This window comes from Cyprinodon variegatus, unplaced genomic scaffold, assembly GCF_000732505.1.
Source record: "Cyprinodon variegatus isolate N-32 unplaced genomic scaffold, C_variegatus-1.0 Scaffold393, whole genome shotgun sequence".
NCBI classification, from domain to species: Eukaryota; Metazoa; Chordata; class Actinopteri; order Cyprinodontiformes; family Cyprinodontidae; genus Cyprinodon; species Cyprinodon variegatus.
Genome location: NW_015150846.1, coordinates 673,010 through 688,881, shown reverse-complemented (window position 1 = coordinate 688,881; position 15,872 = coordinate 673,010). Strand labels below are relative to the sequence as shown.

General features: G+C 36.2%; 1 protein-coding gene across 1 annotated transcript in view; it reads left to right on the top strand.

The window, feature by feature from the left end:
* mfsd3 (major facilitator superfamily domain containing 3) overlaps nt 1-15,872 on the top strand; it is a 40,249-nt gene that overhangs the window by 10,049 nt on the left and 14,328 nt on the right. Inside the window, exon 3 of the mRNA XM_015387421.1 lies at nt 5,294-5,441. Coding sequence (XP_015242907.1) covers nt 5,294-5,441 — 148 coding nt within the window. The remainder of the gene's footprint in view (nt 1-5,293; nt 5,442-15,872) is intronic.

The window sequence follows — 15,872 nt, the reverse complement described above, 5'->3', positions numbered from 1 at the left end:
TTGTATCCGGATACAACATTTCAGTATCGATACTTTTTTGAGTTTCGATACTTTTGACAACCCTAATCGATAAGCTTTTTTTCTATATCGCCCAGCCCTAGTTTATCACTCTTTAAGCTGGACATACTGATCGAGGTCCTCTGGACCCACCACCCTTCATGTTTTGCTTCTCCAGAAACCTGGTTCAGGTAGATCCGCTATTAAAGGGGTTTAGCTTTCATTCTTGACATGCAGGGGGTGTAATCCAATCATCTGCATCAGGTGTGTTGATGTAGGTTCATATTTACAACATTCTGGGCAGAGAGGCAAGATATACAAGGATTAAAAAATTCAACAGTGGTTAAAAAAAAATCCCTCCTTGATTTGATGTATTCCATAAATAGTTGGTTAAATTATGAAACATAAGTACTTGAACTTATCAGTGAGTATTAATAAAAAAAAATATGGCTTGTTTATTAACAGTATGATAGAATAAAAAAATTCCCTATGATTCTTTGTTTGTTTAGTTGAAAAAAATAAGGAAGGTCAGATAAAAGTCTTGTTTTGCATAGAGGGGTGATTTACCCACTCTTACCTCATGTTCTGGTTTGTTCTAAGTGTCATGGAGAACTTCTTGTGTCCAAGTGTGGGAAAAATGACTAATATGCATCAGATATTGTGAAATTTCATACATGCAGTTATTTTTTTTACTGTCCCCTGTGAACCTGAGGAACGAAACTGTGCAGGTGTATCCTTGTGGATCTTTCTTTGTATACGTGCACAGTGTGTTTTCCTTATACATGTTCAATGTATGAAGTCGTCTTTGTTTACCCTGTAATTGGCTGTAAGCGATGTTTTTCCCAGTATGACCATGTGTCCTCTGTGATCTCTCCTGCTCTGCCAGCTCTTTTGTTCAAGCTGCCACAGGAAGGTCAGATCCGCACTCTTCTGTACTCGTCGACCTCACACCACCATCACAAACTTTTTATTTCCCCAGTGCACGCCTTAGGATAACTAGAACCCCTTTGCACATATATATATATACACAGTTACACACTGCCTCAAAACTAAATGTATCTGCCTAAGATTTATTCAATGTGTTCCTTTTAAATCACTTCTATTAGGATTTAGATTTCCAGATAGTTTTTTAGTAAAGAGGCAAAATGTTATTTCTAAAGTCAGATTTTAGTAAACTGCCTAAGCAGGACATTCATACAATGTAATTTAAGGTTTGAAGTTTTATTTTAGTTGGACCTTTGTAATGTGCAATCTGATGATTATGATGAAGCCTTTGCAAAGGAAATAGTGACAAAAATAAACATTATAAAGCTTTGTAGAAAATATTCTTTACTTTTTGAAAAGATTTGGTTTATGGTGTCTTAATGTTTTGGATTAGATTAGGGCTGCAACTAACGATTATTTTGCATAAAATCTGTAGATTATTTTTTTGATTCATCGATTAATAATTCGACAGCCAAAGGTTCCTTGAAGAAGACCTTTTAATAGATTAAACCAGGTGAATCTGAAATTTTTCCTCTTGAGGAGTTCTGGATAGAGCATATTGAAATAAATTTTTGTTATCTTAAATGCAATTTTTTTTTAACGATCTTGGTATAATTATTACTGCTCTAATTGGGTTGCTCTTTCAGCTAAAGGCATGTTTTATAGTCTCTGTACTTCAGTTAAGGATTCATCGATTACTAAATTAGTTGATGATTTTTTTCAATATTCGATTGTTTCAGCCCTAGATCAGATGAGTTCTTGGACTTTTTGGTGATGTGCTGCTAGAGGTGCCACCTGTGGATGATTAATTTCCCATCTGGGAAACAAAGGTTTTATCTTTATGGCTGCTTTTGGAAATAATGGTCTTCCTGTTCTGAATCCAGGCATGGATTTGCTATTTGACTAGAAATGCAACTTGAAATGATTTTTCTAAGTTCTTGTTGCAAAATGATTAAATAAATTGCTCTTTAGCTAATCTCTGTCCTTACAATGTTTTTTTACTATCACAAAGCTTTTAAATAACCAGGATAAACAAAACACCCCCTTCCTAATGGTTGTCTCCCTCTTAACGGTAAATAGTTTTGTCTGTCTGTGCTGTCTGTAAACACAGTTTTCTTTGAGCCTGCCATCCCTCCTCTGTTTCCTCTTCACTAACCTCCTAACAATGTCTCTGTTCAGCTGCCCCCCCCGCTCCCGTTAGTCTGTCTGCAGCGATCTTCATCGCTGACTGTTGTCCTTACTCTTGCATCATGTTTTGTTCATGTTTTCCTCTTCATGACTGTGTGTTCCTTGTTTTTTCCTTCCCATAAGTATTATTTTCCTAGTTGACCTGTTGTTGTTGATATTAATTTACAACTTCTTTTCTTTCACAGTTGCCCTTTTTTATTTGTTTTCCTCCCCTTCCTTTATCGTTTACGATATCATTTGATTTTTGGGATAGTTGTTGCTCTGAGGATATTTATAAAAACAGATTCTCTGCCCGGCTGGATTTGGCTTCTTATTAAACAACTGCTGCCTTTGCAAAGACATAATTGGGTGAAGATAATGTTGTAAAAAACTGGAGTTTGGAGCTAAACAGTCCAACATCATAAAATATTATCTAAATCAGGGGTCTTCAACGTTTTCCAGGCCAAGGACCCCCAACCTGATGGATAGATGGAGCAGGGGACCCCCTAATTATATGTATGGTATGAAATTGTGTTATATAAAACTGGTCCTATAGTCACTCTATTACATATGGAGTAATGTAACGAAAGTAATTTCACTCTGGGATTATTAAAGTATTTCTGATTCTGATTCCTCGTTAATGGGACAGGTGTTGTGAATGAAACGGTGTTCAGCTTGAAAGAGCTCCTGTGTGTCGCTGAATGTGTGCTTTGATGACTGAAAGTCATCTTCTGCCTCCATTTATCTGTTTACTACAGTGTTAATGTGTATTTTAAGACATTTCAATTAGTGGAAAAAAATTGCAGCTGGGGATATATAAAAAAAAAAGTCTAATAAACCAAAACTTTCGCGAACCCCATACAGTACTTCTGTGGACCCCCTAGGGGTTGTGGACCCCCTGTTGAACACCTCCGGTCTAAATTACCATGGACTAATAGCATTATTTAGCTTTTACTCTTTAAATTAGCCCTAGGTACGGCATTTTCAAATTCAGTATGTTTGTTGACAGACGGGTGTTGAAGCTCAAAAGACAAAACTGAGTGTTTTTGCTTTAATCCTTTAAAGCCTGATCCAAGAATAAAACAAAACAGAAAATTACTTTTTTGATTTGAATTCCTTATTTGCCTTTTTAACAAAATATTTAAAAAGAAAAAACAGACATTTTTGATATTAATAATATATTACTATGCGATAAGTCAAGATTAATTTTTGTGCAGTCTTCTACTGGCTGTTATCAGGTATATCTGATAGTGTACAATAGGATTTTGAGCAACGTTTTTACCATTAAATTATGCAAAAGGTGTCAGACGCAAAACATTTCAGAAACCGTATGTATCAAATACGATACACTTGGCATTATAGGGTTAAAATATTACGCTTTTCTGTTATTTATAGTAAATCTTGATCTTTGTCATTCTCTTTAAGCCTAAGTAAGACTCAGTATGACTCTAGTCTCAGTTTTTCTTTTTTCTTCTTCTCTAATCATCTCTGTTTACATCGCTGAAACCAAAAATGGCTCACTTTGGGTCTTATATCCTCAGCAACAGTGAATAATGTTGGATATGGTAGCGCTTTGCATGGTGTCTTCACTGTTTAGTTTTGCAGCATCATAGTAGAGTTTATTTGAAACTATATTTCTAATAAATGGGGAAGTTATGGTAAAGATTGTTCAATCTAAGTTGAAAGCGGTAAATATTTTCTTTTTATTCATACTTCAAATATTACTGAAGTCATTAGCTATCAACATGAATCTTTGTTCAACTTATTTTCTAATCATTTTCATTTTTTTCAAGCATGCTTAGTGTGAGGGATTGCTTTTGACTTGATGAGTCGATGCAATCAACTGGTTTTCCTTTGATAGAAAACTTTGAATCCATTAGACTGTATGATCTGGTGTAAAGTGCCTTGAGATGACGTGTTGTATATAAATAAACTGAATTGAATTGAGTTGAATTTTCTGTTAGGGATTAAACTCACTACTGATAATATATTTGGTCTCTTATTCCCATTATTTATTTCTATTTGCTTACTCTACATTCTCCAATCTATTAATCAAGCAGATCCCATAACAATAAGAAAAACCCTCTTGATCCTGCGGCGGTTGCTGTTCTTCACTTTCTTTTGTCTCTGACTTTATCACAACGACAAAAAAGGAAACACACTTGTCTGTCTGAAGGCAAATGTCCTGTCTGATTGGGTAACTTAACATTTATGAGAGACTTTCATGGCACAGTCAGTCCCGTCTGTATGTTGAGCATGTGTAATCTGCCAGCAGTAACACATGAGTGACAGAAGTGAGAGACGAGCGTTTGCTACAGAGAGAATCCACGCTCCCTCCCCAGGTTTCAGGAAGGTTGTCACACCATTGTTATAGCGGTGACACTCTAATTCTGCTGCTGCACACTCAATCACTGAGAGTCTGTTTCATCTGTCTTTTTTCCTTCTCTTTCTCTATTTTTGTTTGTCTCCTGGCTGACTGAGTGAGTGAGTCGTTGGTTGTGTTGCGTCGTCTTTGACAGCAATCTGGGAACCAAGCTGTCACTCATGCAGCTCCTTGGTCCCACTGTCTTTCTGAAGTCAGTCTCCATTAATATAATAATGCTGTGTAGTCGACACCACTGAATATTTTACTGTAATGTTCCGTAGAACATTACCCCCACACTCAACGCCACACAGAAGAAAGTGGTACTGCCTGACGGAAACTTTTTATTTTGACTGAAAGGTCTTTGTGAGGTCTGTTTCATCTGTAGAAGTTTCTGTGTTTTTTTGTTGTGTTTTCTCTTTTGAGCTTTAGGAAAAGTGCTAGGCCCCTGTTTGATTAAGTGGCTGAGGGTATTCTTTTTCTTGTCAGGCATCTATTATTGACACTTTTCAGGAATAGGCCTAGGTATGCCGCACATTAATGTGCCTCATCGAGCTGCAGCCGTCATCTCAGGAAAAACCATGTTACCGTATTCAGGTTTGCTGGCTAAACAGTTTCCTGAAACTTCCTAATTGTTATTTTTTTCAAATTGTTATTATGGATAAAAAATATTCCTTTTTTAAATGAGAAGGAAAATTTTCTACTATCTAATTATTGACCTGAAAAACCCAACGTTCTCGGCAGGAAGCTTTATTCAGAACTATTGTCTAACTTGTTCTACAGGTGAGCAGGGTGCCGTCACCATGTTTCCTCTTTTTCTCCTGGATCACCACATGACAGCCAGGGAGCTCGGTTTCTGGAACGGCGTGGTCGCCATGGGCTTCTCCATCTGTGGGTCCTCTCTGGGAGGTCTTCTGCTCGCCCAGTTCAGGTAGGCTTCATCGGCAGGAAAAACATACTCTTGTATAGCATAATAATTATATCTTTAACAATATTTTGTGAAAGCTGTATTAAATACTGACTATAAAAATGTTTCTCCCACAATATTAAACTAGATATGTTTATACAATATAACAAAATAGTAACCTATTAGGTTACTGAATTAAACAGAAAGATGAAAAAAGTATTTGAAACATCTATTATTTCAAATATACAGCGATGTAAAACAGGATACGTCGCCGTTACATGTTCTATGCACAGGGGAACAGTCGATGCTGCTTCGTCACGCAGCACCTCTAAATGAGCGCTACGTAGGGGATAACCTAAAGTGTTTATGATTGTTTATATTTACAAACTAACCCCATAAATTGATTTCAGTATCCTTGATGACCTCCTGAGTCAGGCTCTGGAAAATCTGGAACATTGAGTAGGGGAGGAGAGGCTAAAGTGTGATTTACCCGCCACATGCAGCTTTTCTCTCCATTCCGTGCAGCTGAAGGGGACTTGATTGGTCTTATAAGGTTCTCCTTTTGAGGCAAACTCTTTAAAATCACCCCAAGCCAACTGATGGGTTCATTGGAATTACTGAAAGCTGACATTACTGCTTCCAAAAAGTTTAATTTATTAATACTCTTAATACGGTATATGAGACTCTGTTTTTGCATTTGTGGTTTGTTTTATTGTTCTTTTTTATATGGTTTTATTTGTTTTAATTTATTTTAACTTAACCTGATGTATCAATGTACAGCACTTTGTGGCAACTGTGATTGTTTTAAAGAGATTTATAAATAAAGTTGAGTTGAGAATACTACAAAAATGTCCACCAGAAGAGATGAGAAGTGATAGATCCAATAAAAAAGGAATAACATGCTTTCTTTCTTCAGATTGTTGTCTACTTTACCAGCATGACTAAATTAATTCATTTTGCAACTAATGATCGGTTAGAAGCAACCTTGTTATTTAAATATATTACATTTGTTAAGATTACAACACTTCAGTGAATTAAGAGTGACTTGGGGAGCGGTGGCCTAGTGGTTAGGGCATAGAACTTGGAATCCTGAGGTTCTGAGTTTGAGTCTGGGTCTCTGAGCAAAGACCCTTAAACCCACACTGCTCCCCGGGTGCCCCACGATGGCAGCCCACTACTCCCCAAGGGGATGGGTTAAATGCAGATGTAAGTTTCTCCAATGAGAGATCAATAAAGTTCAATTATTATTTGAAAAATCTCCTCTTTATTGCAACTCAAAGTATGGTTCTCCTCATTCACAACAGTCCACAAACTAAATTGACTGTAGAACATCAGCCAAAACAAACTAACATTTTATCCAATTTATTTAGGAGTTCGGCTCGTTTATCCGTTTACCAGTTACAGCTGAACGAGGCTCTGTCCTGGCAAAAGTCAGCTTCTAATTTCCTCATAATTTCACAGGACCGTTGGCGACAACCTTGCACTCTTTGCTCTTTTTCCCTTCCCAGCATGATTGGTTGTCCTAACCAGACGCTTTATTAGTTTTTATGAGTATATGACAAAGCTTTTTTCCCTTTTCTCATCATCAGATGTTAAAAGCAGGGAAATTTCAGGGGACATCTTTTAACAGGGACAGGTTGATCCAAAATGTGGGCTGTCTGTTCACCCTAACAATAATAGTGGTAAATCAAAGCTAAGTAGATTTCTCCAAAATGTTTGTTTAGTTCAGCAGTCATTTAACATAATCTAGGGCTCATTAATGAAAAGGCTGTAAAAAAGTTTTTTTTAGTCAAAGCTAGACGAGATGTCAGAGGAATTAAATGGTTAAGTTTTACGCTGCCATTCATGATTGTTTGTTTCTGATTGGAGAAGCAGTTAAGCATTGTGGATAACCAGGAAAACACTGAGTGGAGTTTTAGGCTTATAAGTATTCTGTCAATCTAGTGGAAGGGCCTCATTTGGGAAGTAATAGAAACAAAGGAAGTGTAAAATATTTTGAATGTGTCCAATGAACATAGCAAGCCTGTGACTACTCGATCCGTACCATCAGCTCATTTGCGCATGTGATTTTCATCCAGGTCACCATACATACTGTTATGTTACTAAAAGTAATTATTTCTGTCCCTAAATTGCCAAAGAATGCTATATAGAACTATATTTAAAAAAAAATATCTAATGAATTTCCTGAGACCGTTGCTTTTTACTTTTTCTCTATTAAACTTCTTGTCTGACGTCATCATCGGACGTAGTCAGAGTAGTCCAGCAAAATATGATTACACCGTGTTTATCTGCATTTTTAGTTTTATTTTCTGTAGATTATGCTCTATATAAAGCATGAGGTTAAAACAAAAGGCAAAATTAGAACTCAAAAAACTAGATTTATGTAAAAATCAAAAGCAGAAAATGTTACTTCCCGGAAGTAGTGTTTCCGGGAAACATCTGGCACAGACCAGTGATAAAAACAGAAGAGATTTAAAAGCATTTATTAACCTTTTACACATTGTAGTTTAGTATACTTACTATTTGTAAGGAGAGAAAAAAAAAACTTTGTTCTTTTTTATAAAGTAAATAGACTAGTCACAAAGCCTCTTCTCCTGCATTGCTTCTCTTTCAAACACGAGTGATAATCCCCTTAGAAAGGAACAGCAATTCTTTCTAAGTAGACATTATCAATTAATCTAATTGAATAAAATTGAATCTAATAAAACATTAATTGACAAATAATTGTAAGTCAATTATTTGTTTAGATCCTTGATATACATCCACAATTGAACTTGATCTGAACCTATTGTTTTTTTAACACTAACACTTTAGTAGCGTTCAGTATTTGTTCATTCTTAGGATGTAGTGATGACATCAAAGTTAAGGTACAGATGAAAACTAAGATTTCAGTAACTAAGCCTAAACGATTTTATGATATAGTATGTGTCTGCTGTTGTTATGTAAATTGTAATAATCATCGTTACTTTCTTTCTAGTCTTATTCATCATGCAGATTTTCCCTTTACCTTTTTCGCAGTTGCTTCACTTTCTGTGTACTAACGTGCATGCATGTGTATGACTGTGTTTTTGTTCCTTTCTGACTCTGGGTGTGTACGGTAATTTAAGTAAACATTGCCTTGTTTGAGAGCTCAGGGACCCCCTATGTGGCGTGTGGTGTGAGAACAGCATGAACAGAAAAACCTTTACACACACTAAGATGCACACATAAAAAAAATCACACACACCCCTCAGAGACAATATAGATGTAGCTGAATGCAGCTATCAGGTTTCCAAATGCTTATATCCTTCTAAGGCTGTAAAAGCATGGAAACCTCTTAATAGCCTCTATGCCTATTACCAACACCTGACTGTTTTAAAATGAAAATGAGGATTTATTTAAGCTTCCTATTAAACTAGACTTGAATCAGTTTGTTAAGCTTCATATATTAGCTTTTTTTCTTAAATGACTCAGGCCTGTCACACTGAGACTAGAGTTTATTTCTTATGACACATTAACCAACTTATGATTGTCTTACTATTATATGGATGCATTCCAAGTGAGTAAAACTTATATTGCCTTTTAGCAGAAATCCAATTCCATTTAGCTATAAAGTGCCAGCACACCATAGATGAAATAGACAGTGAACACATTCAGTTCAATCAGAATAAACAAAAACACTTTATTGCAGTGCAGTGTTTTAAACCTATAAGGAATTAGAGTTGCTGATAAAGTCCTGGACAATTGCAAACTTACAGTTGGGATAAACTGATCTGAAAGTATATAGTGCTAAGTAAACAAATGTCTGTTGGATAGATACCATCTAATTGTTAATACATTTCAATCAGGTGCTAAAAGATTGCACCAATAATGGTTTTTCTTTGGGATCAAGATCATCTGTATCTTGATGGACAAGCATTTGGATCCTCCAGCTCAATACCAGTGAGATTTTTGGGAGGTCTACCACTTCTTTCTTTTGTTTCACAACCTTCTTCATGCGTCTGAACTAGGGGTGTAAATCACACCCATCATAGAGATTCGATTCAGTATCGATTTCCTGACCCAACGATTCGATTATTTTCGATAATCAAGAATACACCACGATACAATTAGATTCGATTAATTGGTTCTTTTTTTTTTTAACAGAAGTAGAGAAGTTGTACTCCACCTATTCCTATTAAAACCTCATTCACTGAAAAATAGTAATACCCCTGCGTTATAGATTCTGCAAGGCCTTGCATCAAAAAATACTGCACAAAATCAGTGCAATGAGTGCAATGAAATACCTCGGCTCCAGACGTCCCCGCCCCCTCCACAGACGCTCCGCTGCACCTCTCCCAAATTGTAGCTCACCGCAAACAGTGCCGCAGACAGGAGGCAGGCTTGTTTTGTTTTCATGACCAAAATTGCAGAAAACAACTGGTGAAGTTTGACCCGCTAGAAGAGCGAGGTGCGCGAGAACGCTGGGACCCTTTTTCCACCTGGATCTCCCCCACTTCCTCACTGCCTCGGCCGTATCTAGACCCAGAGCGTGTAGCACAGACCTCGCTTCAATACTGAGCATAAATAAAAAAAGTCTATGTCAAGCTTACCGCAACAAACTGCTGTAAGAGTATAACCAGGAAGAAAGGTGGGAGGGTAAAATAGGTTTAGCGCCACCGCTACGTCCAGGAGCAATTGGATAAAAATTGGCCGCAGAAAAAAAATACATGAATCGATACTCTTGCGGATGTATCGATGCATCGGATCGTCGGCTGTTGGATCGATGCATCGATACAAAACGATTATTATTTATACCCCTAGTCTTAACAATCCTACCACGTTTAAAGGCTTTTTGCATTTGCCATCAAGAGATCTTCACAGTGCAATTACTGAGTTGGAATTCATTTTTTTGCATGTTTTTTTTGCTTTAAATGGCTGCAGTCTAAACTTTTGATCAGCTGGTTAAAAAGTCAACTTGAGTTTATTTGTTGTTCTCAATACTTGAGTTTATTTGTTGTTCTGATTACAACTTTTGGCCTCTTATTCCAATTTTTTCTTTTTTTAATTTTGAAGCTCTCATTATTACTGCCTCACAATCCAACAGTGCATTATTAAGATTTTTTTAACTGGTCTTTAGATTTTGATCAGGCATGTGCATTTTATGTTAAAACTATTTTAAAGTTGGACCTCACTACCTTGTTTAATTAAATCTGATCTAGTTCACAACCAGACATAATCCAGTCATTATAGTTTAACAATACTTTACAATAACATACATTTAGAGCAAGAAATATAAGATATTAATATTATAATTCTAAGAATTCATCCAGAAATTTTCACATATATTTTTTGATGTGCAGACTGTTTGCCCCTCGGCGAGTTTGATGTCAAGTTGCATCATGTGATCAATAGGCAGTAAATATTCTTTGTACCACCTGTTAATGTCAACTTGTGGTATCTTTTTTCCTTATACCAATATCTGTGTCGGTATTATATATGTGTGTTAGCTTACTCAGTCCTTTGTTCTCTGCTCTCTCTTTCTGATGTCAGCCTGTTTGGTTCTTTCCCTTCGTGAAGGAACACTAATAAACAAAGAGGAAACCTCCAAAGGCCAAAGTTTTCTAAGGGCTAAAGTGTTTTCAAAAGATGTCATTGTGATACTTTGTCTTTTGATCCTTCATGCCATCTCCATCTCGCTCGTACAGGGAATAAACCTTTCACACACCACTAAAGACAGAACACACTTGGAGCGAAGTCATCTTATTGCGTCATTCTTCCAAAAGATCAGAGGTATTTTAATGGGATTTACTTTGAGATTTTATTCTCCTGCTAAGAAGTAATCATAAATTAGAAATTATCTCAAACTAAACTAGCAACCTTTGGCAGTAGCCTTACACAGCGGTATGCTGTTGAAGATTCTCATTCATCCAGGTTATAGTCGTTTCAAAAAACTTAAAAAAAACAAACCACTGGACTTTGTTTTCCAAGTTTGAAGACATTTCGCTTCCCATCCAGGAAGCTTGTTTTCTTAGATGCTTGTTTTCTAAGCCTAAACAAGGCTTTGTTGGGCTACCCTATAAAGTTTGAAACTCAGAGCTAATTCTTACATTTTGAAATTTCTTCAAACTTGGAAAACCAAGTCCAGTGGTTTTTTTTATTTTATTTTATTTTTTAGAACGCTTTACCAGTGATGTTTATTCTTTGTGAGATAAATAGCTCTAATGTTCATAAATTTGTTAAAAAGTTAATATTTACAGCCTGAGGCTTATGTCATTCCTCATGGCTTCATTTTTTATTACAAATCTTGTTTTGTTTCCTCCTATAGGTCTCTAAAAGAGGCCCTGTCTATTATGATGCTATGAAATCTAACGTTTCAATAATTTTTATTTTGCTTATTGCATAAATTTACAACTTGCGTCTTAAAGCAAATTATAGCTTAACATGTAATTGGTCAAACAGCTGGTCTGGTTATGATGTAATTATCACCTGGTGTAAACCTAGTCAGAATGGGAATAATAGCTGATTATAAAGTGTTCTACTCAAGTCAAATTTACTTAAGTTCCATAATTAAGGAATTCATCTCAATTGTATTGAGCCCCTGGTGTTGCAGCAAGTAAAGCCTGCCAAGTTACCTGGGCTAAAACTTACACAGTGATGCTTTAAAGAAGTCTTCAGTTTTATTTGACCTGTAAGATGTCATCTACCTCAAACAGCTCATGCTTCTAAAGGCAGGAAATAGACAGAATTGTAGACGCAGAAGTTAAGGATTACTTTCTGTTTTTTTGTTACTTTGTGTTTTTTTTCCAAACAAAAAAAAAATTAAAAACAATCCACTGGACGTGGTTTTCAGGATTGAAGACGTTTCGCTTCCCATCCAGGAAGCTTTTTCAATACAAAATGTCAGGAATAGCGTTGAGTTCGAGGTTTTATACAGTAGCCCAACAAAGCAATGAAACATCTTCAAACTTGGAAACCAAGTCCAGTGGATTGTTTTTACTTTCTTTTGGAATGACTATGAGCTGGATGATTGAGAACCTTCACCAGCATACTTGTGCTTTTGTGTTATCAAGAAGTACAAAAAAATTAAACAAACCAATTAAGACAAACAAGTACAATAATTAATCAGTCAAAACAAAAATACCTGTGAAAAAAGAAACACAATATAACAGAGTTAAAGGCATAAATACCTTTGTCATTGATTTATTCCAGATTGCCACAGATATGAATGGTCCCTTTTCAGCATTAAACTGTTGTCTTTCCCTGCTTCTACAGAAATTTCTGAGTTCTTTTGGTTTTAAAAGTTGTTAGAATGGAGCTAATGATTGTAGGTCAATTTCAATTTGTCTTGCAGACAAAAAGAGAGTGATTGCTTCACCCTGTTTACAATGTTTATAATTAATTGCAAAGGCCAAATTATGTGGTAAAAAGTTTTTCAAAGAGCCTCTATTTCATTTTGTTTTCTGTGCCAGATGAACACTTTTCCTTCCTCACCTCTTCTTATCACCCCCACATTAGCACACAGAGGAGAGGTTGTCCAACGGGCTGTGTCCCACGTCTAAGAGCTCAGTTGGAACGTTTATCCTGTCCACCATCAGAAACGGCTGAGTGGTCAGTAAGGGACCCTCTTTAGAGCCACCGGCGGCAACCTGAGAACAAACGTATTCTTATGTGGGCCTGGCTTGTGTAACGTGACAGCCAGACAGGTTTTCCTTCTCTCTCACATACACACTCACACACACCCCTACAGCCACACACTTTAGGATCTCTTGAGAAAGCGTCATATGAAAGGCTATCATTGAGAAAGGAGGTAAAGAAGAAGCAAATAGAAGAATGTCTTTAGCATGTGAATGGTAGAGGCTTGGTTTTCCAGAAGCAGGTAGGGATAGGCTTGGCTTACTGTGGAGAGAGGGAATCCAGTGGAAAATAAGGTTGTTGGTTTGTTTTCTGTTTTTTTAACACAATTATTAAATATTTTATTAATGAAAATGTTTCTCAATAAATCGAGTTTGTTTTATGTAAAGAGTGCACCCTTAAAAAAATTGATTTGGAAAAAGTGTGGATGCTCCAACTATTTTTTTGTTTTTGTTTCCTATCCTTCCTGTCATGACGTTTTAATAAATAAACGTTACATTACTCAGTTGTATAATGGAAAAGGCTTTGTAAAGCAGTATTTTACTATATTCTTCTTATAAAAAAAACAAAATGATTTGAAAATGAAATTTCAGAATCTTTATCATTTGATACTAATTAGCATAATTAAAATGATTAGCCTTACTAAAACAGCAGCCCTAGTGTGCATATGCTAGAAAATGTAGATCAATATGGTAACCAGGAGATGACATGACATGCTGTGATTAGTTTAGCCTTCCTGTTATCTGCATAAAAACCCTCACTCTCTTGATCCTATATTGTTGGGTTTTTTATTTTTTATTTAACCAGGAAAAAACGATTCCCATTGAGATTAAAAACCTCTTTTTCATGGGAGTCCTGGCCAAGAGGCAGCAAAGTTACATAAAAAACAGAGATACATTAAAGTAAATGACAGGTACGTAAAAAACGTATCAAGTAAACAATTACAGATCATTGAGGCTGCTTCAAATTCTTTCAATTTCAACTTAAAAGATTTAAAGATAAAAACTCAGTCAACTTCCAGTTTCTTTGTAAAACATTCCACACATAAGGAGCTGCACAGCTAAACGCTTTCTTCCCTAGTTCTGTGCAGGCAAAAGGAACAGTGAGCATGACCTGCTACCACTGATTAGAGAAATAGTTTTTGAGTTTCAAGTTACAAACTGTCTTGTCACCAGTAGGGGTGAATCAGTAATTGGGTTTAGGTTCTTTAAGTATGCCATACTTCAATGATATGGTGCTGCCATTTTCACAATCAATGCTAGTAGTGCACTTTAGAAGTCTAATGAAAATTAGTGTCCCGATACTGCACTAAAATGGTGATATCGGTATTGGCGAGTACCAACAAATAGGGCACTGATACCATTTTGAAAGCCAAAAGTTTATTCAAATATTGTCAGCCAATCCGGATAGGCAATATAAAGTTTTACTGGGTTCACTTTGTATTAGTCTTTTTATTTTTTCCTCCCCAAAAGTAGGCAGCAGCTTGACAAAGCCACGATGGCAATTATTTTACATCCAAGCAGTATGCAGTTTCTTCATATATACACACACTCATCAGTTTCAAACAGATGGTATCGGTATGGTATCGGCCAATACTGCACAGCCAGGTATCGAGTATCACTATCGGGGCCAAACACGACACTAATGAAAAAGAAGTCGCTCTTGGCAGGAAGCTAATCCACAGACCTTAGGGTGGATATTTATCATTATTGTCATGACTTTCTATTCATGACAGCAAATTTGATTTAGTCCCCAAACAAGTAATTGAAATTAGCAATGATAAAAAAAAAAATGGGTTAATTATGATTTTTTATTATTACGTTTCTCTTCGTTACCTTTCATTTTTTCCATTGGGGCATTGGTAAACTTTGAGACTATGATTAAATGTTGTTTCTACCGGATCTTAATTTATTTAAATAACACTTCTTTTTCTAGCTGGTTTCATGAAGAAGGTTATTTCAAATTTGTACATTTTTTCAGAGCAGCATTTGTAATTGTGGGGCTATAATTGCTGTACCATGACTCACAGCATACAGTCACCTAAGAACAATTTTAAAGAATCAGAGTACCGGTAGTGTTTTTTTTTTTTTTCATAATTTTTATTGGTATCACAATAGTACCACAAAACATCTGATTTTAAGGCCATGTCGCCCAGACTTACTGTACTTCTCATCCACCAGTTTTAGCTCACTTTTGTCCTGGCCTTCACATATTAAATGAACCATAATGTCCAAAAATTTTGGTGATTGGCATTGATTGGAAAAGTTGAAAATAGCCGTACCCTCGAATGCAGATGGATGCTTCTCAATTGATGACCATCAGAGAGCATAAGCTGTCATTCTACATTTATTCATTAATTGTCTGTATTGTCATAAGAAGGCAGATGCCTATCTCCAGCAGTTTATGGGCAAAAAGCCAGGTACAACCTGGGCAGGTCACCAGTCCATTGCAGGCCAAGGCAAGGCAAAGCAAGTTGATTTGTATAGCATAATGCGGTGCAAAGAGAATTCAGAATGCTTTACCTGAATTAAACAGTAAATTATAAGGAAAAGAAAAACTGAATAAATGCAAGTTAAGATAAAAATGTGATTAGAAGCAGATGGTAAAGCATATAGAAAATAGTTGGACCACAAACTTAAACTAATGTTATGTGGGTTAACAATTAAAATACACCAGTCAAAGGCATTTCTGAAAACATACAACAACACACACACTTTTTGTTAAAATATCCTTGTGGCGACTGTCCATTGACTTCCATTCATTTCCCGTACATTTCCTGCACAATTCCTAAACCTAACCCTTATCATAACTATTAGAAACACATGCCTAACCGTAAACCTACCCTGAACTTGATTCACACCT